Raw genomic sequence first — 24573 nt, forward strand, 5'->3', positions numbered from 1 at the left:
TTGCTTCGACAATCACACAGTTTGAATAGTAATTAAATATGAAATTAAATTATATGAGTAGGTACCCCTAGTTCAAGCTTACTAGCCACTGCCCCCTTCCCAATATCCAGAAAATGTATATCTATTTTTTTCCATTGTTGTTCAATCTTCCTTAATTTTACGCTTCCTCCTATACTTGCGCAAAAACTCCTCAGCAAAGAATCAGAAAAAGGATTGTCATTTTTAATTCACTGATAATTATATAGAATTGATTGAGTAATTAAAAAGACTATGGGAAGGTGACAGACACCGCTGGGCGCATCGCCGCGCGGTGTCTTCTACTCCGTCTGCAAAACCTTTAATTTCAGTCGTGTTTTTAACACCGGTGTAGAAAGATGTTATATGTATGTAGAAATTGGGATTTGTGAAAATTTTTAATTACTAGGTCTTTTTTTTTAAATTGGATACAATCAGACTTGGTCCTACGCTTTGTCATAAAGTTAAAGGTAGGCTATTTCTTTTTAAAGCAACAGTGTTATCATGAAATGTAAGTTAAATCGGCAATATTCCGGATTAAGAACTAGGCTAGCCTCACAGTTAAGGGGAAAATAGCGTAAGCTAAACGGTACCGTCAATTCATGAAAAGGTGAAAATATATGAGAAGGGAGGGGGGCTTGTTTGTGCGTAAATATATTAAGCCAATATTTGGAAAGACCATAAAAGAGGCATCCAATGTGTAGGCTTAACTCACAAATTTATCTAAGCACATGGAGAGTGAATTCCTCCCTTTTCAGGATATCGACTCTACGGGAGCTTGTAAAATTGTTGTGCTAGCTGAATAAAACTATCTGAAATGGGCTGCAGGTTAGGATTATGTGACATAGACCTTTGTTTTTGAATTTAGCGACCATATTGAATAGCCTAGAGGCATTTTGAAGTATCTACTTAAAAAAAAATTGGGGAGGGGGGCTAAGCCTATTTTGTCTTTGGCACAACCAGTAACCTACATTTAGCCTGACCTTTTTCATCGTTTATGAATAGATATTTCGTCTAACAAAAATAGATTATGATACATATATATATTTAAATATTTACATCAGATTTAAAAAAGTGGAATAGATATTTCGTCTAACAAACAGGAATAGGGATTATGTGACATAGACCTTTGTTTTTGAATGTAGCGACCATATTGAATAGCCTAAAGGTATTTTAAAGTATTCACTTCTTAAAAAAAGAAATTGGGGATGGGGGCTAAGCCTATTTTGTCTTTGGCACAACCAGTAACCTACATTTAGCCTAACCTTTTTCATCGTTTATGAATAGATATTTCGTCTGTCTTTGTACACGGAGAATTTTGGATAATATTCTTTTGGAGCACAAAAATATAATAATAGAAAAATATATACTGTTTGATTCCCAATTCCATGGTCTTTATAAAGTTGATAATCTCTATTGCCGCATTGTTTTCCATCTCACTCTTCTCCAAGGCCTAATTTGCTATGTCATCATACTACACACAAACAAGGCCGTATCCAGGGGGGCCAGGGGAATTGAACACCCTCCCCCTGAAATGTTAGTCCGACTCATCAAAAAATTGCATAAAAGAATATAAACGCGGTTTTGATGGGTTTTTTAAAGTTTTTTTTTGTAACCCCCCCTCCCCGCGAAAAAAAATCCTGGATACGGCCCTTCACACAAATATTCCCGACGTTGATGTTTGTATTGTTTTTGCACTTAATTTTCAATATTAATAGGTCGTAATGCTCAATACTGCCAATTAAAAAAAAGGACAAATTCTTGTGTTTTGTCTAGGGCTATATCCAGGCAGGAGGGGGGGGGGGGTGATGGTTCATAGTTTTAACGGTAGTGACTGTGATGTTTTTAATGACTGGGGTATGGGAATTTAGTATGTTTTTTTGCTATCTGATTTCTGTGCTATATCAAAATATTAACCTCTTTTGAAGCTTTATTACTACTACTAGTATTACTTATGTACTTACTACTTAACTTAAATACTACTTCTATTCGCATGATTACTTATTATAAAATACTAATTCATAGTAGTATCCTAAAAGTATGGTAAGAGTATCAAAGTAAAATTCTAGCTGGTTGGTTTAATAGTAGTTGAGTTGTTTGAATGACACTGTCAGGAATGAGTTTGCAGCCTTTGGTATAGGCTAGAGAGGTTTTTTCAAGCTCATATATTATTCTTTTCTATTTGTGGAGCATAGAAAATTGCAGAGGAATTATATTTAACCCTGTCAAAAAAGAGAAATATTCTGAATTTTGTTACGAGTTTCTTTTACGTTGAGTTTTGAAAACTTAGTTTCAGAAATCTGAGTGGGATTTTATGCCATTCAAGACTTCCTTACCTTAGTAACGTTTTTACTAGGTCTCAAACTTTATAAGTAAAAATTTAGCAATGATTTGAGACTTAAAATAGTTTCATATTTGTAGTGTCGTATCTATTTCTGAAAGTTTCACTTTACAATACAGTTTGCTCAAATTTATCGAAGGTCAGAACCTTTTGAAGGAGGAAGGGGTGGAGTTAGGTTCTAAAATTTTCTAGTGGCATATTTGTACTCGGGGTTCATTCCCTGAACTTCTTTTCGTCTATCTTAACTATTTTTCTTCTAGGCCCCCGCAAATTTCAATTGTATGTTAGAGTTTGGAAAGGTCAATTGAATATCGCTCTGGATCGCTTCACAGGTTATCCCCCTTTTCTTCGCTTTCATGACAGGCTACACATGTTGTGACTAATCTAGGTGGCTAAAAACAAATACTGTGTCTTGGTCTACCAAAGACATCAACATTGAAGTCTTTTTTTTGGGGGGGGGGTTGCAACATTGTATTTCTCTTTTGGTTGTTCCAAAGTTAGGACATTTTTAGGGAAGTGGGCCTACCATATTTTAGTCAGAGTTGCCACATTGAAGGTGAAAATGATTAAGTGAAACTAATTGGTTAAATTTAACGACACTTCTCTTTCGTTAAAAATCGAATATTATAAATCTGTTGATTCTCGAAGGTAACGAGGCGTTCAAAAGACGTTTTACCGGCTTTAGCTGTTTAGTGCTCGTGTTTTGCCTTTTTTTGCTAATTTTTCACTCTCATTTCTGTTTCAAATTTGGCACCCGCCACAACCAAACTACACAATTGCTTGGAGATCTATTCTACTAAAGCTAAATTCCGATTTCTCCTTATTATTTTTTTTTTCAAAGATATATCTGATTAGATTTTATGGTCGCTGTCCTTGGTAATTAGAACAGAAAATTATCTTTCTTTAAAAGAGACTGAATTTTCTTTTCTATACTTAGCCTACCATGAATTGTTAAATTGTGCTTTGCAGTCGCTGCTGATGATGATGAAGTATGTCGAATTAGTCCGCGAATTGTTGAAATCTTTGGGGAAATCGTGATTGGCGTATAGGCTATTATTTTATTCGGTCCTAACGAAAATGGAAAATATTTGGGCAGTCTAGACACGCTATAAGCTTATTCTGTGTCCCTGAGTTTGTTTTGTGAAAGTTCATATCAGGGGAAACTCAGTGCGCGCTGGACATACATCTGGACAAAATCATTTATGCTACGGATTGGAGAAACGAACCTATACTTACGACGAACAGTACGTGATTGTTTTGTCCCTGTATGACTTATATCCTGGGTATTTTCCTGGGAGGATTTAGAATTTCGGAAGTGCGTTTTCAGAACACTCTACATTTTTCAAATTTTTGCAGGGTTCTTCCTTCCTTTTTTGAAGTTTGTCCTCATCTGAACTAATTTGATCCTGCTAAAAAACAAGGGACACCACTTTCCTGGATTTGTTTATGACTAGAATTCGTTTTGACTTTGAAATGCCCTTTCGGCAACACATAAATGCTTTGTATGCTTTATTTATGATTTTCAGAGGTTTTCAAAAATAATATTATTTCATGAAGTGACTGGTTAATAAAACAAAAAGTAAAATTAGGTAAGATATAAACGAAAATCATAAAATAAACATATGCCTCTGGTCTCCACGAAGGTTTCGAAATTAATCTATAATTCCTTTTGATTCCGGGGCATATTTTTGGACAACACCTGTATTTTCGTTATGTTCGCCAATAAATATTTTCGCCAAGGCTTATGAGGGGTTCCATTCTCTCCGATAAACTATTTTCTTATCCAAAACGGGCTTTGATATTTTAAAATGTTTATTTTGAGACAACCGTATCGACAATTATCCGACGGGCAGATACAAAGCAATTTTTTTGGGAAGTGGGGACGAAAGACGTTCGATGTTCTGAATAAGAAATTCAGGAAAATCTAAGATTTTTTGGGGCAAGGGGTGAGACTTCTCCTCCTCCTGCCTATGTCCTTGACACTAGGTGGAAATCTTTTTTTCGCAGTTTTTTTAACGTTGACAGGGAGATGCTATAGACCTTTAAATGCATTAAATCTTGCTTTTAAATAGGCAAACGTTCTTGAATAGACGTCCTTTGATTTTTGACGGTTTCTAATGAATTAGAATGATCTGTCCAAATCTCATATTCACCGACAAAAGTACAACAGCAAAGTGGGAATTGATCCTAAGCAGACTTGACTGAGTCTCAATACCGATAAATTGGTACCAAATATCACCCAAGACTAATTGATAGAGTGCGCTGACAGTAAATAGATCTGCTTCTTAGACACGTACCCAGAATTGAAGCTTGGGTAGGGTAATAAGGTAATTATCTGTTAGCCAGTACACACTCAAGAATTTGGATCTATAAAATCAGACAATAACCGGTTTATTGTTGTTTGTATACGGAGACAATCAGCTTCAGTTCAGTGGAAAACTACATTGTAGCTATATTTTAATAAATATTTAGTTGGTATTTTGGGAAGGTTAGGTTACATTTTGCATGCAGCCTTGCTATATTTAAACCCCCCCCCCTAATATACAAATATACAGTCCAAATTACATATATCCTATCTATCTCCCAAGCGTCTCAGTTGTTTCAACTCCGTAACTGTAGATCTAAATCCTCGAGTGTGTACAGGCTAACAGATAAGAACCGGTAATGATACCGGGTGAGCGTAGGCTAGTGATAGAAAAAAGTGCCTGGAAATTCTGGAGAATTTAGGATTTTGGGAAGGCCCGGATTTGAAACCCCTTGGGTACGTCCCTGCTCCTACCAAGTCCCTGAAGACTTTTTAATATTTAAAAAAATAGTTAATTTTTAAATAATTATCTATGTTTTAACTTTATAGTAACCGACGACAAAAAATGGCGTTCACACATTCCCTAAATCTTTAATTTATTAAGGTATACTGAAAGGCTACTACAATTAAACCCCATTAGACTTCCTAAATATGTTAAATCACCATAATCCTGCCAATAACATTCATGGACTAATGCTTCACTTGTGAATATTCTCGCTTGATGTGGTCGTTACACTATTATTTGTAAACTCAAAATATGGGAAAAAATATTGCTTCCGCCTGAAACCAATCAAATAAACTTGGTAAATTTTCGATTTGGTTTCCGCATTATTTGACTAAGATGCATTGCCATGGTCCTTTGTTTATTTTGAAGACTTGCTTTCCGGATAGTATTTCACATGCAAATGTTAACAAGACTTCTATATCCGCTTTATTTACCTCTGTGCTTATTGTTTAGCTTATGAATAGATCTACTTTTTAATTAGGCATAGTTTGTAGTCCTAAATCACAAATTAATGCAAGTAAGGTTTTATTCTAGGCTGAAACAAGAGTGGTGTCAATATACAAAAAATTTTTTGGGGGGAGGGAGAGCACAATTTACCTTTCCAAATTTAGGGTGGGAAGTTTATTCAATTTTATCGTTAAAATAACAAAAATAGGCATTCTCAATTAAAACACCCCCGAAAAAGATACTTCCCAATATTTGGAGGCACGTGTAACATTTGGGATTCACCCTCACAAATTTGGGTATTTTGATAATGTGATTGGTTTTGTCATATTACTGTGACATATTTACTTTTTGACCTCTAGTACGAATTTCATAGCCGAAATGGTTCAAATAGAATCTTTATTGAGGAAATTCTTAGAAATTGGTTGCCTGGGAATTAATTTGTATCCTTTCAGTACATCGTCATTTTGGTTGTAAGTAAAGAGACTCCATTTGTTTTTAAACCATTTTTGTTATTACAACATATAGAATTTTCAATTAAGACTGTAAACAAGATGAAATAATGAAGCTCGAATATTTTGTTTCATATCTTTACCAGAAAACCTTTATCAATGGATAGAGAGAGAGCGAGAAAAAAAAGAAGCTAGAATAACCATTTAAAATACAGGAAAACTGCCTAAAGAGTAATGAAATCTGTATAAAAACGAAAATAATAGATGTAAAGGTTTTCAGATAAATTTTTAGGTAATTGAAGTAGGTGACAAGAGATCCTCCCACTTATGAAATTTTTCCTCAGTCGTTTTAAGAAGTGCAAAAGTACATTTTAGAGTGTGGTTTGCCTAAGGGGACCTCCATCATATCCCTCTGTGTGTAGGCATGCTTATAATGCTACTTTTTTCAGATGATTGAACCCTGGCCGTCCGACAGGGACCTTGAACCTTGGGAAGAAGGTCTTGGTCCTCCACCTCTGTTTGCAATTCCTCCTCCTCCAGTTCCTCCAGGCCTGTTTTGTGATGAAACTTCGGATGCTTGGATATCGTGGAAAAATAAAGATGACATGTGTGCAGTGATAATGGTAAGTTGTAGCTTTGGTTTGTGCATGTTGTTTTAATTTTGGCATACCTTTTGTATAAACTTCAAATAAATTTATTTTGCCAACGCCCATTTTTGTCATTTAAAATGCCCAGAGAAAGCCCATTGTAGTACAATTTTTATCGTTTTTAAGGCCATATCCAGCATTTTTATTTGGAAAGAGGGAGGGATTACAAAACTACTTGTAGAACGCATAAAATATTGCGTTTATATTAATATTATTACAGGTTACGAGTTGGACAATTCTGGAAGGGATTTAAACCCCCTAGCCCCCCCTTCCGCCTAGTTGTGGCCTCGGTCATGCTATTAAGTTCGATATTGCACTTTTGGAGAATTTTTATCCAGCACCACAAACTGTCATTTCTAGCGCATATATACTTCCTTGTGGCCTATATAAACTGTAAGGGGTTTAGGACATTTTGCGGATGGACTGCCAAAAATCTGTTACCATGCAAAAATACCCGTTCGTTCTTGATTTTTGAGTTTTGTCATAATATAGTGATTGAGGGGTTAATTATCTCTTTCATTTTTTGGAAGGAAGAAATTTATCCCTCTCTCTGTATTTATGAATGACAGGGAAGTTAATGCAGTACATTTTAATAATCTTTTGAATAACTTTAGCACGAAGTGTTACCCCCATGGATGCCCATGCATATTTTTTAAATGTTGGGGGGGAGGGATGTTCAATAATTTGTTGTGGGAGAGAAAGAAATTTGAAAGAAATGTTCCTTTGACGGAAAAGTAAAGTAAGTATTCTGGATGTTGCAATTTTTTGAATTTGTCTATATTGATGGTCGTAAATAATTTCTAAAACCACACCATGACAATACGAGAAATCATAGGACAATGATTTGCGAAGAAGTCATCAAATTGTTTGCCGTTTTGGAATGCAAATGATAAATAATTAATTAATCATCATCAAGATTTACTGTCTTCTGGAACTCAACCTTAGTAAGTTTTTTTTATCGAGTGCAGATAAATCAAGACATCATTGCACTTTAACAGATCAAATAAACCGACCGAGATCAACTCAGAAAGATCACAAGTGAAAGAATACTATGAAACACAATTTATTTTGCAATAATTTATTATTATGAAAAATAATAAAAAATAAAATGTTAAAAAGTTAAATGTTTGGGGGAGGGGGATGTTCAATAATTTGCTGTGGGAGAGAAAGAGGTTTCAAAGAAATGTTTCCTCTGTATGTTACGAGGCTTTGAATTTGTTTATATTGATGGTCGTAAATAATTTCTAAAACCACACCATGACAATACGAGAAAATGGTATGGCAATGAGGTAGCCTACTAGTGAAAAATAGAGGAGAAATGCAAATCTGTCGGTTGAGAGCAGAACAGAAAATAATGACCAAAAAGAAACCTCATTTTGAATGGCCGGTGAATAAGAGATGTGGTATCTCTTATCTTTTTCTTAAAAGCTGTGGTCCTAATATTTATAAATTTATGAAATGTTAAAGACTGCCTTTAGACTCTCATACAAAGCCTCTCGTCTTTGCAAACCAAAACGGGTGTTAAATTACGATCAAAGTAAACACGAGAAAATAAATAAGCGGGTTTTGATGACATGGGCTTCACTCTCCTGTCTTTTACCAAAGCAACTAATCATATGGCTTAGAGCTACTGTGAAAAAACGACGAAAAGGAGTAGCCTTAATAATTTAAAGTAGGGGGTCAAGATTCAGGAAAATACAGGGTAGTGTGAGATTATTTCGATTCTTTAAATGAAGATACAAAAAATTGTCTCAATTTTTTCGATTTTTTTGGGGGGGGGGTCTCTTTTATCGATTTTTTCTTTGAAAATACCAAAAATGGGAGATTTTCAAAATTAATGTATTTTCATTAACATAAATTCAAACTAACATAGCTATATCGTCCTAACTCATTTACTTGCAGAATTCATAAATTATGGAATAGAAATGACAACTTCACCACTAGGAAGCTTAGAATTAGAAAATATTCCCTTAATTACCGGAAGCCTCATTAAATGAAGTCTCTGTGGATGGCAAAAACATGTACTCAAATTTCGTTCACTTGTCAAGAACCATTTTTCACTTTTGACTCAGTTCTTTTATAGAAAATTTTCGTTTCCATCCTTCTGCTCTGGATTAGCTCACACCCCCGGGGACGAGCTAGGATGTCAAAATGATAGTTCAGAAAGGGTTTAGAAGACATTCTATATGCATACCTCTAGTAATTTTAGCCAGGTGGTCTATTCGAAAAGGGAGGCGGGAGCAATTTTTCAAGTCTGCAATTGAAAAAACTGATGATTCTTAAGAACATTATTTATCTTAGAAGGTAATTTAAAACACTTGAAAAACTGGAAAATGAAATTTGAAGCTCTTTAGATTGACTACGGTTTAAAATTGTTAGCTATTAAATATATTTAAAATAAATATATGAACACTTGGCTAATATGACTTGAAATACCCTGACTATGAAGCAAAGGCGCCAATTGGAAGGACAGTCGTCCCCTAAATTTGAAAAAAAAAATGGAGTGCATTTTCATTACAAATCGAAAAAAAAAAAAATACCCCCGGATCTCCCTTAAATGGAGTCTCCAATCTGGGTGTCTTAAGGATGTTCCTATTGTCTAATGCTAATGAATATTCAGCTTCTGTCTCGAGCTTTTGTCCAGCCTCTGTTTCATCCCCTGTCCAGTCCCCGTGACTTCTTGTATAATTTATAAACTAGATGACCTGGTTCATAAGGCCCAGGCGACATTGTTTTTTAGAATTAATTAGACAATATTGAAGATTACTTCGAAGGAAATAGCCCTTTAGAAAGGATCTAGTCGCTCTTTAAGTAATTCCCCAAAACTCGAGTCTAAATTTTTCCTGTTTCGTTATCCCTGTAAGAAAATCTACCCCCCCCCTCAGTCAAATAATGTATTAAATAGCACACACAAGAGGAAGGAAGAGTCTCCATGCTCTCTATGTGAATTTCAATATGTGTGGGATTTTCTCTGAATATCACTATTTTTCATACGATTCGAGTGTATCCATCCACCGACCCCCCGAAACCGGCGTATAAACTTCCCTGACCCGTGTCTTGATTGACCAGTTAATTCAGTTGGGTATATTTTATTAGGAAATAGCTGGGTACTTGTCGTTTATCGGAAACACCCAAAAAGTAAACTTAGATTAATCCTACTGAAATTTGACAAAAAAATGATGATAAAATAATACTTTAAAAACCAAAGTGATGGAAATATAGCGTAACCTAACCCCCACCCCACCTTAATGTGCAAATATATAGCCCAAATTATACAAGTCTAATCCATTGTATCATCCATCTCTTGTTTTTGTAGAAATGAAACCAGTTTTTTTTTATATGTAGCCAAAGCGTAATTCTTGAATGTATTTCCAATCACTTGTGGATCCAGGGGGTGGGGCCGGGGGACCCCCGAGATTTTTTGTGGTGTCATCTTTCCCTGTTTTTGTTTCTTTTTTAACTCTATTTTAGAAAAAAATTATCAATTTGGTCAATTATTGGCACCTTTGTCACACCCCCCCCAGATTCTCCTCATTGGCGCCCCTGTCACATTGCCGCCCCCCTATATAATCTTATCCTTTAAATGTCAGGCTTTTTAGAATTATGAACTCAGGAAATGACCTGGAAACGAATAAATGTAAAGGACGGTTTTTTACAAAGGAAATAACATGTCTATTTTCTTCTGGAAAATGCTTAAAATGGAAATCTTATTTTCTAGATACCCATCGCTGACACAAGAAACACGAAAACCAAAACCTAATCATCTTGCTTTGTCTCCCAAAAACGTGTTCTGAGACATTTAATGTACTACTTAATCAGGACTGCTTTGATCCGTTGTCTGTTAAAAACGAACTGAAAATTGAAGCCTTCCAAGTGTTTTGTGGATGATAAATATCTTCACCGAACATTTATGGTGAAAATAGTTGGTTTTAAAATTGTAGTTAAAATTAAGTAAGGTTTTATGGCAGCCATTTAAATCACTATGGGAAAAAATTGATTTATAAGCCATCAAATAAACGAAGATAAGTTTTTTTTTTAAATGAAAGTAAAGAGCGATAGCAGAACTTAAGCGAACAGATTTTGCAAAGTATATGAGGGGGCTGTTCCCCCGCAACCCTCATTCCCTACTCCAAAGTTTAACTTCTTTTCTCAATATTTTAAGATCGATGCTCTATCAAAAGAACTATAAGAACGAGAACAGTAGGTGTTTTTTCACAGTGTCTTGTTAATTGAACTTCGAGTGTCAATTAGGAGGGGACGTAAGGGGGGGGGGAAACAATTGCCCTCAGCCCTAGATTTTGAAAAATACTGTTTTTTGTATTTACAAAAACGAAAACAACCTTTCCTCACATTTTCGTGAATTTTTGCCCCTGGAATGAAAGGGTAGGCCTATATGCAATTTCGCTTCAAAGGATAAAGTTTCAAGTTTAGACGTTTAGAAAAGCAATTGGTAATTAAAACATATGTACCTACCCACTAACTATAGCCTTTTTGTTGTACTCAAAAGGCTTTCCGTGAAGCACTATAAGGAATATTTAAATGTAAATTATTGGTTTTGAAATCGTAGTAAAGATTTGAAAATTATTTACAGGAGTCAAATAAGCCATAATAGAAAAAAAAAATCGATTTGAAAATAATTCAGATGACAACTTGATCTTTAAGACAATTAAATAAAAAACAAGTTTTTTAACTGAAAGTAAGGACCGACATTAAAACTTCAAACGAACAGAAATTACCCAGTATATAAAAGGGGCTGCTCCCTCCTCAACGCATCGCTCTTTGCACTAAAGTTTGACTCTTTCTAATAGTAAAAACTTTAGCGTAAAGAGTGGGGCGTTGAGGAGGGAAAAGCCCCTTTCATATACGGGGTAATTTCTGTTCGTTTTAAGTTTTAATGTCGCTCCTTACTTTTAGTTAAAAAAATTTGCTTTTTTTTATTTAATTTCTGAACGTTTTTGATTTAATCCATGTTTTCATTTCGGCTCTCCGCAGATGAATAATTAAGACGAAATTTGCATTTTTTTTTTTTTTTTTTTTTGGCTAAATGGCTTTCTCATAGTTTTGATCGAACGATTTTGAGAAAAAAGGAGCGGGGGAGGAGGTCCTGTTGCCCTCCAATTTTTTGGCTACTTAAAAAGGCAACCAGAACGTTTAGTTTTTTACGAACGTTTTCATTAATAAAAAATATACGTAACTTAAGAATTAGCTTACGTAACGAACTTTTATATTCGTGTGTTTTTATTACGTATATGAGGGGGTTCGTCCACTTGTCAATGCCTCGCTCTTTACTGTAAAGCTGAAATTTTGTCCTAGTTCCTTAAGAATGACCCCCGAATCACAAAGGCCATAGAACAAATTGTTGAAATTACTAAAAATACTTTAGCGTAAAGAGTGAAGTATTAAGGGGAGGTGAAACCCTTATATGCGTAATATTTTCTGTTCGTTTTAAGTTTTAATGCTGCTCCTTACTTAAAGTTGAAAAAACTTTTCATATTTATTTTTTCATTGTTTTTTAAATAATACTAGAAAATCCTGCGCCCCCTTCGTGGAAATTTTCTTTCTCCACAACAAATTCTTCCACAGAAAGTTTCCCCTGCATAACCCCCTCTTCTCAACCCCTCCTCGCAACCAAAAAATCCACCTGAAAACGTCTGTACACTTCCCAATAACCATTACTATATGCAAACACTGGTCAAGGTTTGTAACTTGCAGCCCCTCCCACGGGGACTGTGGGGGAGTAAGTCGTCCCCAAAGACATAGTTATAAGGTTTTTCGACAATGCTGAATAAAATGGCTATATCAGAATTTTGATCCGACAACTTTGGGAAAAGATGAGCGTGGGAGGGGGTCTAGGTGTTCTCCAATTTTGTTTGGTCACTTAAATAGGGCACTAGAACTTTTCATTTCCGTTCGAATGAGCCCTCTCACAAAATTTTAGGACCACTGGGTCGATACACTCACCCTTGAAAAAAAAAATGAAGATGGTGTGTGTGTGTGTATGTATATATATAGTACTGAGCCCCGGCACTCGGCAGGCTTCTATATATGGATTTTCATTGTCGCTTGTCTTCTAAGCGCAGACATTTTGAGCCTTTTCTTTGATGTCGTGACGCCTAAATGGATCTTAAATTAGAAGAAGTGTCTTTGTAAAATTAAGTTTTTTTTTTTATTGGACCTTTAACTTTTGCCTTAGCTTGTCTCTTGTCGTTATGAAAGACATATCGCCGAACCTTTGTTTCTTTTAATTGTTCATGTTGTGGGATAAAAACAGCATTTTCTTCCAACGAATTATCCTGTCCAGGTTTTTGATTTTCAAGGATATGATAGACATTGATGACCTTATCCTTGTCAAAATCCGAAACCCAATCATCATCATTGTTTTTGCTCTTTATTTTCATTTCTGACAAGTTTTTGGATTTTGATTACTTCAGACAATTTAGCAACTGGCCTTTGCTTTAGCTGCTCGCATCGGTAATGTCGCAATTGATAGTCCAGGTTGTCTATTTTAACATCGCTTCACGTTTGATAGTTCAAGTGTCGGTTCCAAATAATCATCATTTATAGTAACTGCAACTATAAATTTTCGTTTTGGGGTCTTCCAACAGACATTATATTATATAAATAACTGATGCGTTGGAAACTCAATAATCTTATTTTATACTACGCATTACATCGTATAAGACATTGCTTATATAATGTCATAAGAAATGCTTATGTGATGTACTAACATAGTGCATGGAGTCACTTGCAAAAACCAAAGTTAAGGCTGTTACCGAATTTTCTCAGGCTTCTGACCTATCTAGATCGTTTTTTTAGGCCAGAAAATCCCAGAATGCCAATTTTCCCAAAAAAGTATGGAGCCATTTTCGAGAAAAAATAAATGCATACATATACAATTCAGCCGTCCTGGCGCGCTGGTTTAAGAATTCTTTGTCCATGGGGCACGAGTTCAATCCCAGGCGTGGCCAGTTATTCGGCTTGTAACGGGGGTAAGTGGCGTGACTCAGTTAGCTCATCCAGAGTCCACCCAGCCCTAAATGGGTACCTGGAGAAATCTGGGGAAGCTAAGCAGGAAGAGTGTCCGAAGCACAGGATAGTTGGCTCCCAACCCCACATTGCGCTTCCTGGCTAAAGGGCCACGAAACGGAGGTCAGCACCGCCAGTTTGGACCCTAAGGACCTAGTGCCGTCTTACTTACTTACTTTACTTACTTACATATACTAGTATTGCTTACTAATAAAGGTAGTATATATATATATATATATATATATATATATATATATATATATATATATATATACATATATATATATGCTTAGTTTTTTTATATCTAGCCTGTATGGCTATAGTCTTATGAATCTTGGGTCGGGGACTTCATGACAAGTCTGACAGCCACTTCCTCACCCATGTCTTCTATGAGCTGTGCCTCTTCGGCGTATATCTGCTCAGTTTTATTGTTGTTGCGAATTTCCTCATTGAAAATAACAAGTAATGTGAAATATTTGCTCCTTACGTATATTTTCTGCTATTACCTTTTTTTTATACTATTATGCCTTTTGTTGTTACGTCTTGTCAAATAATAATTTAATTCCAGACAATGGACGGCCAAGTAGGAGAATTAAGTGGACCAGCTTGGGCTGTATCTATGGGTACTTTATGTGGTGCAATCTTCATAACAATCGCTGCAATAATTGCTTGGAGGTTTGTGTGTTTTCCTGTTTTCACTTTTTAAATTATTCTCCGTTTTTTATTAAAGCTGAATTTTATTCTGTCCACTGGAAAAAAAGTCTGAGGGTCCCATTGATGCTCGCAGCTTACTTTCTGCAGAAATATGGCATGCACTGTCAATTATTTGTAGTGTGTGGCGCAGTTCAGTGGTATCTTAGTTTTGACAAGATTTTTGAAGAAACTAAATTTCAGCAAAATAAGTAATTGGACTAACGTTGCTTCTTGGCTACTAAGGTTCCTGCGTCGGCAGTGCGTTGGTACATCCAGGTTCAATCTTTGGTTCTTGTAATACCAAGTTAAGGTCAAACCAACTGCGAAACCACGGGATGTATGAAAAAGGCTTTAGTTATGCTTGCATAATTTATAACAAAAACAGTTTTATTCTAAAAAAAATGATGACATCGTTTTTCATCAAAATAGAAAATTCAAAATCAAAAAGAGTCTGCTCCAAATGCTTTAGTAAAATTACGCTAAACTGAAAAAAAAATTACAGATAAGGGTTAGGAAATATAGCGTAGAGTGCTTTTCTTTCAATATGTAGAGCCAGTGTTATTACCTGTCATAGTCATCTGTATTGATGTTATATTGCTAAAGACAAAAAACACCAGTACTACTTGGTGTGGTGTATCGTACAGTTCAGTGCAAAGTACTGCCACATTGTGGGTACCCATGTCTGTTTGTGGCTTACTTGACTGAGATATGTAGCATGTGGCAAGCACTGTCAGTTAGATATAGTGTATTGTGCATTGCTGCCATAATGTCTTAGGTGATTATGGCTGCTCTTACCTGACTTTGCTAAGATATATGGCTTACCCTATCGCTTTTCTGCTGTGCAGTGCAAAATACTGCCACTTTCTGGGTACCGATGGCTGTTCTTAACTTATAATACTGACCTATATGGCATATGCTGTCGCTTAGATGTACATGCAAGCGGAATGGGTTATTAAAATTTTGTCCAGGGAGAGGAAAGCTAAAGAATTGACCAAGTCCACATTGCTTTCTCGTCGTCCAATAAATAAGAAGTTACGTGGAATGGGAACTTTTTACAAAGACAGTAATTACAGCATGAGATAATAGCATAGTAAAAAAAAGCTAAAAGAAAGAGCTTATAGGTAGAAACAGTCCGAAGATTAGGTTCTGAAAAAAGATAGCATTTTAATGAGGTAACTTTAATCAACCGGTTTTGTATGTCTTAGCTGAACTTTCGTGAAGGGGTAAATCTGATGATCTTTTAGTTTTGGCTTTTGTTATTGTTTTCTTTTAGGTCTTTATTCTATTTTGGCCGGCTATTGATCATTTTTCCCCCCTTTTTTTGTCAAACCGGAAGCCTGAAGTCGCAGAAAAATTGTTCTCACCAGTCCACTATTTCATGTTTTAGGCTCTAACACAGTTGTGGTACGAAGTAGGAACAATGGAGGTTCTGTCCTCTCTTGCGGTCGGGGTAAAATCTTCATTAGTATCCCCTCCTCCTTTAAAAAATTTTAAGACAAAATTTTTAGCAAAGTTTCTAATTACTAACGCATTTTTTCATTTATCTAAATCCGGTTTTCTTATTTTTTATGGGAAAAGAAAGGGGGAAAAGGGAATTTCGGATTCAATTTGCTTATATTTACTGCCAACTGTGCCCTCTACTTTACCCTAATAAAAGTAAAATATCTAAAATTACAAAATTAGTATAAATGTTAGATTATTTACTTGACATTTCCCGCCCCTAAAATTTCTACACAGGGGGCAAGTGCCCCCTCTGCCCCTTTGAAACTGCTTCTGCGTAGGAAAGAGGGAGGGTGATTCCATAGGCCCATAATCATGCTACTTGGAAGTTTTGCCACCTCCCTTTCCCCGTGCTGATCAAAAAGATGGTGACCTTTCATCATTGTTTGGTAATATCGATTTCCATCTGAATACGTATCTCTTCTAGAACACGCATTGCGCTTGCTTAATATTTTTTGTCCATGTGCTCATGTAACATTATACTTACATGTTCCTTTTTTACTTGAATAGCTTCATGTGTGGTATGTATCTTTGGTTGGCACATAGTAGCGACTCAGCAATGTTAATAAAGCGATAAATTTGGTATCTAATTACTTGGCTATCTGAATTCATTTATATGTGCAACACGTCTAATATCTATGGTTTTATTTTCAGTTGTAACTGCCAATCCTCCATATAAAGGTGTAAGAGAATTGCCAGCGCCATGAAATGTGATGCGTTTATTAATTTGATTTTTAGTTTATGTTTTAAAAATAGCCAAGAAATATTATTTAAAATTTGTTGCATTGAAAAAAATAAAAGCAATAAACTATTTGTAATTAGTTTATTGGGTATAAATTCTGTTTGTTTTTATTGATGTCTTTTAGTTTTGCTGCTGATGATGGACACTGTATATGTGTCCGAAATATCCAGTTAAAAATTTTATATTTAATTCACTGTCGATTAAAAGGTTCCATCCCTATTTTGAACTGTTATATTTTTGTCATGGAAAGGCAGTGTGTTCTTCGAAGTTTTCTAAATATTATCTATGTTTTTTAAATTAATACTATAGCTTAAAAAGCGACAACACTAAAGAACAAAGCTTGTTGTGAAGTTTTTGTGTCTTATAACTTATTTTTTTTAATTTTGAATTAGTGAGAGAGACCAGGTTAAATTCGTATCTAGATGACACAACTGCTTATATGGGTTGTGCACTGCATGTCACAAATAAACACGATATTGGACCTTAGACTTTGTTTGTGGCTCCAGTCAATTTGGCACACTGTGGGTAGTGACGTAGCTAAGGGAACCAGGGGGGATGGCTATCCCCTGGCGCAGCCTCTGAGGGGGGGGCGAACTGAGATGTTTTTGTCAATATTATGACTACTCTTTTTGTCAATATCTACTTATATTGTGGTAATGATGAATGGAGGGACAAAGACCGACGACAAAGACTGGTGCTGAAAATCCTAGCTACGGGTCTGACTATATGGTATAACCCCTTGACTGTGGTGAATCCTCAGGTACGATGTTGAATATATCAACTACAAAAATCAACTCGTAAGGTAGGCTACATCACTGCATGAACAGCCAGTTTGTCTTGCTCGCTAAATTCAAAAAGTTTTTAGATGCTTGCCAGAAACCTGTAAAATACAAGACTTTCTTTCATTTGGGGAAAATCAATTACAAACTTGTTTAATTAATATCCATGACTAACCCCTAACCCCTATCCATTTCCTGAATCTTCAAAACCCCGTTAAAAAGGGTTTAAACTTTTCGAGAGCCGTATATATATATATATATATATATATATATATATATATATATATATATATATATATATATATATATATATATATATATATATATATATATATATATATATATATATATATATATATATATATATATATATATATGTATGTATATTTGTTATTCACAACCACATTGGAAGCACCTCCTTCTTGTGGAGCTTCCTTACAAATTTTCCCTTTGCTACTACCCTGTCTTTTCTTTTTCCCTTTTTACTCGCCTGGTTTCCCATTTTTCTGTTACTACATTGACTTGAATATTATGCCTGGTTACATTTTTTTTTCTGTACACGCATATATATTTAAAATTTGTTTAGACACTGTGCTATAAGAATGAAACTATCCGAAATAGATCTTTAGCTCAAATACATGGAAAGGATTTTGAGCCTCACACTTTACTACATCCTCATTTAAAAGGTTTTAAAGAGTTTTGAAAAAATGTTCTTTCAATTAAAAAGTAAAAAGTAAAGAGCCAATCATCTACATTTTTATTCTAGTTTATGTTTTTTAAAGATAAGCACTAAATTTATTTTGTTTTTGTTACAATAAATAAATTCTCGTATAAATTAGGTATTCAATAAAGGATAACATCCAAATTTTTTAATAACAAACCTTGTTTACCGTAATTTATATTTACCTCCTCTGATGTAGGTCTGTTAATTGACATGTTTCATTTCTAACTCTTAATGGAACACAAACAATAGCTATATATCCCCATTGTAATTTACTGACCCGCAGGTGCTCACCCAAATATATTTATTATCCATCCCCTTCCCAACGAATGTTTGCCGTGATGTATCACAGTAGTTCAGTTCAATAATTCACTGGGTGACTCTCAGGATAGATTGGTTACACCCCCTTCATTCTTGTCAACTATCTGTTGCCCCAGTGATTTTTTATGCGAAATTAATTGGAAACATATAATTTTAACTGTACATCTCCATCAGTCTTTTAGTGTGGAGAATAGAAATAACAGTACAAATAGGGATAAATCTTTTTATTAGACAGTGAAAACAATGATATTAGACAATGATAAAAATTTTGGATATTTCAATCACATGCACAACGAACGTCATCAGTAGATAAAACTCAGTAGATGACGGTGTATGGAATCGAAATAACAAACAAATTTTATCATTGTTTTTCACTGTCTAATAAAAGAATATATCCCTATTTGAACTCTTATTTGTATGTCATGGAAAGGCAGTGTGGTCTTCGAAAATACCTACGTAGTGTCGATAATTTTGTAAAAAATAAATTCCTAGCGGATTCTGTCAGAATTTTTTTTTTTGCCGAGGAAATTTGATTTGTCATAGAAGAAACCTGACCATGGACGTAACGAGGGGGAAGTTCCCCCTCTATAAATCTATCAATCCTTTTAATTCTCAAGTGAGAAGTTTTGACAGAGAACGGTATGTCCATCCCCTTTATATGGCAGGCTACCCCTTGCCACTGATAAATAGCTCTTAGTTATACCAGTGGGCCCAACTAAGAAAAGAAATTTACCTCCCTCCGATATTTTGATTGCCCCCTGTTTTGCATCTTCATTAGAAAAATGATCTTTGGCCCTCTCCTTTACATTTTCGCGAATTGCCGCCCTGTTGCGTCAGCCGGTTGAAAATTCTAGGCCAGATTCGATTATTGGCTGTAGATAGGTTTAGAATCCAAATGCATTCCTTCTATTCCAGCACAAGAAACTGTGAACCGAGAGGGCCGTCCATTCTCCGCTGCCTGTTGTATCTCTTGGAGTGACGTTTGTTCTGCCATGCGTGGCAAACTTCTTTCATTTTGTGACATGCATGGCACGCGTCATCAGGTGTACACGCTTTTTGCGAATTAAGAATCTTCTCGGTTGAAATAAATTCAGTTTCAATTTGGGCTACTCAATTGCATATGCAATGATTACAAATGGTTTGTGCTGAGCAATGATATAACAAAATCATGACCTCTTCTTTAGACGTGGACTTATGAGGTCCACGTTGAGTATGGACGTTGAGTAGGACTTATGATTTGACGCTTCAACACTTTGTCTAGGAAGACGGTTGTGATTTTGAACTGCCAATATAGTGGGACGTACTTATATTGAAAGGGAATAATTTGCTATTGGGCAACTGCCCCTCACAAACCTAGTTTTGCCTTCCCTCCCTAGACCCCAATTTGCCACCTTCCCCCAGCTGAAATTTAGTTTCTTCAAAAATTTTGCCAAACCTAAGATATACAATGATTACAAACGGTTTGTTTTGAGCAAGGATATAACAAAATCATGACCTCTATACTTTATTGAGAGACTCTGAGGGTTGAGTAGGACTTCTGATTTCACGAATTTTGAACTGCCAATATAGTGGGACTTACTTATATTGACAGCGAATAATTTGCTATGGGACAACTAACCCTCCCAGATCTAGGTTTGCCTTCCTTCCCCAGACCCAATTTACCACCCTCCCCCAGCTGAAATTTTGTTTTTTCAAAAATCTTGTGAAACCTAAGATAAGTCTGCTTAATTCAAGCATCTACAGAAACGGGTCAGTTTCCTTTAGTATATCTTTGCCTTTATGGTACTAAATGACTCATTTTTCAGTTTTGTTAGATTACTTGTTTTCTAGCGAAATTTTAAAATAGTTTTTTTTTGTTCAAAGTTATAACATTTGGAAAATCCCTGCAACTAAGATTAATACTCTGATGCTGATCAGAATAGATAATCCTCTTATATTTGTATCTCGAAGCAAGAATAGAAGACTGAAAGTTTATGCTCCAGGTGCTCTCTAACCGCCCACATCTAAGCGTAATTTATGGGGTACTTTGATGAAGCAGAACTGATGGGATTTTTACACTTGGTTTTCACAGACTTTCTACGGTTGCTGACACAATTGACATGTTTATTTCAGCCGTAGATTTCTTTCCACCGTCTCTCGTTTTTCATGCTTTCCGTTCCACACTGGGTGGGTTGTCAGAAAGTAAGGTAATTTTTCGTATCCATGGCTTTTATGGATGTCAGAAGCCCTGTTGACACAATTTAGTGTTGAAACCAAAGAGGCGGAAGACCTTTGTGTTCTAATTCTATTTTTATCCCTTTGTTCAGGGTACCAATTGGGAGTGGGAGTATTTGTCTTCTAGATTCCAAAATTACCGATTTTGGTGTTTCCGTAAAAAAAAATCACCAAATCTGCCCCCTTAGATTTTGTAAAATATATTTTTTAATAGTAGGCTATACCGGAATAAAAGAGAGAGAAACGGCAAAGTTTCTAAAACAGTGCAATATAAAATTAAAACAAATAAAATTATAAACAAACAAATAAAATTAATGAAAAAATGTAGCTTAATGAAATAGGATTTGAATTACATCTTACGGATGTTTAAATTTTACTTTTTTGTAAAAAAAATTGTAGTATTTAGGCAAAAAATACGGATTTTTAATTTTTATGTATCCATTTGACAAAAGTTCTGATCCTATTCCCATTTAATAACTTAGACTTTGATAACTCATTAAGAAGTATTTGCTGTAAAAACTTCACTATACAATCGTTCAGAATTGAAGAAAGAAATCCTTTCTCATGTTTAAACCATGGCATTTCTTTGAAAAGAGCCCTAGAAAACGGGCCTATTATCAGCCAATCAGATGACTCGAGTTTGATTTTTCCATTACTTTGGATAACTCCTCATAATCATCAATAGCTTTACTGCCTTGATGAAGAACTAATCTGGATTTAAGCAGTTACGGTTTTTTTTTTCAGTGTAGAATTAATTCCGAACTGGTCATTGCAAATATGATGCATAATAGCGCAGAGATAAGATACAAATGACTTTCCTTATTTGATTTTAATAGTGATTCTTGTATACTGGTATTGATATTAGACACATCTGCAAAAGCTGAACATAATATAAAACTATATTCCTCATCGGGAAAGTAGATAATAAGCCACTAGTAAACCAGTTTAATATTTTCTTACGGATCTTCCACTCCGCCACCTGGTTTGCGCTTTGTAGCGTCATTTGTGCCGCACTTCACGTGTGGCACATGTGGCGTGGTGTCAAGGCTGTATCCAGGATTTTTGTTAAGAAGGTTATTTTTTTCGGGGTGGGGGGGGGGAGGGTTACAAAACCAACTTTGAAAAACATAGTTTATATGCATTTTTGTTATGTGAGTTCGGACCCCCTAACCACTCTACCCTCTGGATACGGTCCTGCGTGGTGTATACAATTTTTGAAGCGGGGCAATCCCTTGACCTTTTCAATTACACTTTCCAATTATTTAGTCATATATAAGACTGTATCTAGACTTGAATTCAATCGCCGTAAAATTTTCCAAGGGATATGCTTGCGTGTAAAATTTATCGTATTTTTTTTATCTTTGTATCTAATGGGCAATTTGATTAAATCCTACCCCCCCCCCCTAAATTGTCAGTTTTCCCACATCACTGCGGTTTGCACGTCTTTCCCTATCCTCTGAAAGCGGAAAAATAAAACAAAATCCTTGCCACTATTTCTTATTCGAAGTATGTTGATTTAGAAATTCAAAATATCGCTTGTTCTATAAGTAAATGACTAAATCTTCGGCTTATGTTAATTCTAATAGCTTATGTAGATATTCCTGTGAGAGTATTATTCAAATATCGAATTACAGCATATCCTCAGAAGACATTTATTCTGATTGATCTGTTTGATTCGCGGTTGTTTGTTGTCTTTTGCACTTGTCTGTCAGTTCTTAATGGACAAGGTGTTTGACAAGGTTAAGGTCAAACCGGAAAATACAAAGCGATTTAAACTAGGCTTAATTTGCTATCATTTTCGACATACCTGTACATTGGGGGAGGGATTCTCTCCCACTGATCTTCCGGAGGTCCCTCAAAATTATTACCTCAAATAAACCATTTTATTTTTTCTACCCCCTCCTTCTTAGAAAAATACCCTCTCCTTAAGGAGAGTGTACTATGTTCGTACACTGGAACACGTTGAGTAGGCTGTAGAGAAAATCTCAGCGAAAAAAAAAAAAAAAAATCGGTTTTATGCTTCGACAGGTTTGAATTTTGAATTATGGCAAATTGATACAAAAGAAGTTTCAGTTTCGCATATAATCATATTTTTTCGGAGGTTTGATAAAAAGAACGCACAGGAATTTTAGTAGCAGTTCGGGCAAAATTTTCATATACAAGCTGCAGTGAAGTTTTCCTATAAGAATTTCCAATATAATTTGAATATTAAAATTCTTATGGCATCAAGTATTGTTCATTGTATCACACTTCCTCCATGTAGGGCGCAAGCGACCTGAATGTGAATTGACCATATTGTCCTTTCAAATACATTGATCATTAAGTGTATTTTTCCCAAGTGTTCCTGGGGTTATGAAAAATATTCACATTAGCAAGAACTGTTCCCCAGTCGATTTCCTTATTTTTAGCAGCATTTATCGTTTTAAATATGCAAGAGTTAAACTGGGGAAGGGATGAGGTGACAGACTTATTTTTGTACACCTGCTCCTGTCAAAATAGAACAATTAGCGATTAAATGGACTATCAATCAAGCTATACCCCGTTGGTATTATAGACCATTTTGATTCTCATCAACCAATATGGTTGAAAAGAGGGTGAACATGGCTGTCGTGGTTCCTCTAAGTCCCATTTTCCTAACACCATCCACTCTAACGCAATAAACTGTATTGCAGTCAGTTGCGTTCTGATGTTGGAATTTAGGTGACTGTAGTTGAACTACGGTTAAATCTTGTTTTACCCCCCCCCCCCCTCGCGGCTACATTTACTCTGATCATTTTACCCCCAAACTGAATTTTTGTTACTCCTGTCACTGAGTAGAGTTGGCATGTAGTCAGTGAAGGAAGTTTTGAATTTTACTGACGGATTTAGAATTTTTGACAAAGTGGGTCTTTGGCCATTTAACCTTCTTTGAAAGTTCTGCCCAGCAATTTGCCTTACTGACAAAGAAGCAAATGCAAAGCAAAAAAGAAGCAAAGCAAAAATTTCGACGCTCTGACGTTGTCAGACCCACAATCAGGCCTACAGTTGGGTGCCGTATTTCGGGTCCGAGCTCATGTAATGTTTATGATCGACCTAATGGAGACAAGATGGGCTTAGGACTGCCTCAATAGAGACGTATCCCATCTACTAGTTTAACATACCTACTGGAACTTTCTTCGGAGGATTCTACATTTGGGTTTTTGAGTATCTTGATACATAACGACCTCTACTGAAGGGAAGGTCCCTAAATTCTCTTCACGAGACAAGATGGATTGTCGGAACTCAACACAGCTTGTTAAATAAAGTAAGAATATCCTAATTGTCCTACTGTTGTCTTTTGGTGCTTCGAGTAGGCCTGCACGCAATCTACTAAATCTACAAATGTTACATGGATACACAATTAAGGATGCATTCAATGAAATATTTGCCCGAAAGATCTATTCAGCAGTCCCTTGAAACAAGAAGAAGATTAGACGAAGAAGAAAATAAAAAAGAATGATGCTTCACGGATTTATTTAATAATTTGTTCTTCAAATTCGTTGACTTAATTTCATCGAAGTTTATTAGAATTTCTTGAAATTCGGAATTCCGTTATTAATTTATAATCATTTATTGAATCATTTATAATTTATTGAAAGTTTTAATTTCTCTTAAAAGAGAATCCTTTTCTTGTCATCTGTTTTCAAGGTTTTTTCGTTTCTTCTTCCACAAGATTTTTGTATTTTTTCCGGGAGGGTCTTTCTTAATTCCTGAGATTTTGTGCTTTCACTATTAAAATAGAAAGAAAGAAAATAAATTACACCACAAAGGTTTGCTTCCATTCAACCTATATAACCGATTTGATGTACTTAATTGTATTGTGGCCACCCCGTGGCAATTTAAAATACAA

General features: G+C 35.4%; 1 protein-coding gene across 1 annotated transcript in view; it reads left to right on the plus strand.

Moving 5' to 3' along the window:
• The first annotated feature begins 345 nt into the window (after positions 1–345).
• The window catches only part of LOC136030308 (uncharacterized), a 73878-nt gene continuing 49650 nt past the window's right edge, over positions 346–24573 (plus strand). Inside the window, exons 1-3 of the mRNA XM_065709201.1 lie at positions 346–485; positions 6512–6685; positions 14304–14410. Of these exons, the coding sequence (XP_065565273.1) occupies positions 6512–6685; positions 14304–14410 (281 nt within the window). The 5' untranslated portion in view covers positions 346–485. The remainder of the gene's footprint in view (positions 486–6511; positions 6686–14303; positions 14411–24573) is intronic.

This window comes from Artemia franciscana, chromosome 8 (genome assembly GCF_032884065.1).
Source record: "Artemia franciscana chromosome 8, ASM3288406v1, whole genome shotgun sequence".
NCBI classification, from domain to species: domain Eukaryota; kingdom Metazoa; phylum Arthropoda; class Branchiopoda; order Anostraca; family Artemiidae; genus Artemia; species Artemia franciscana.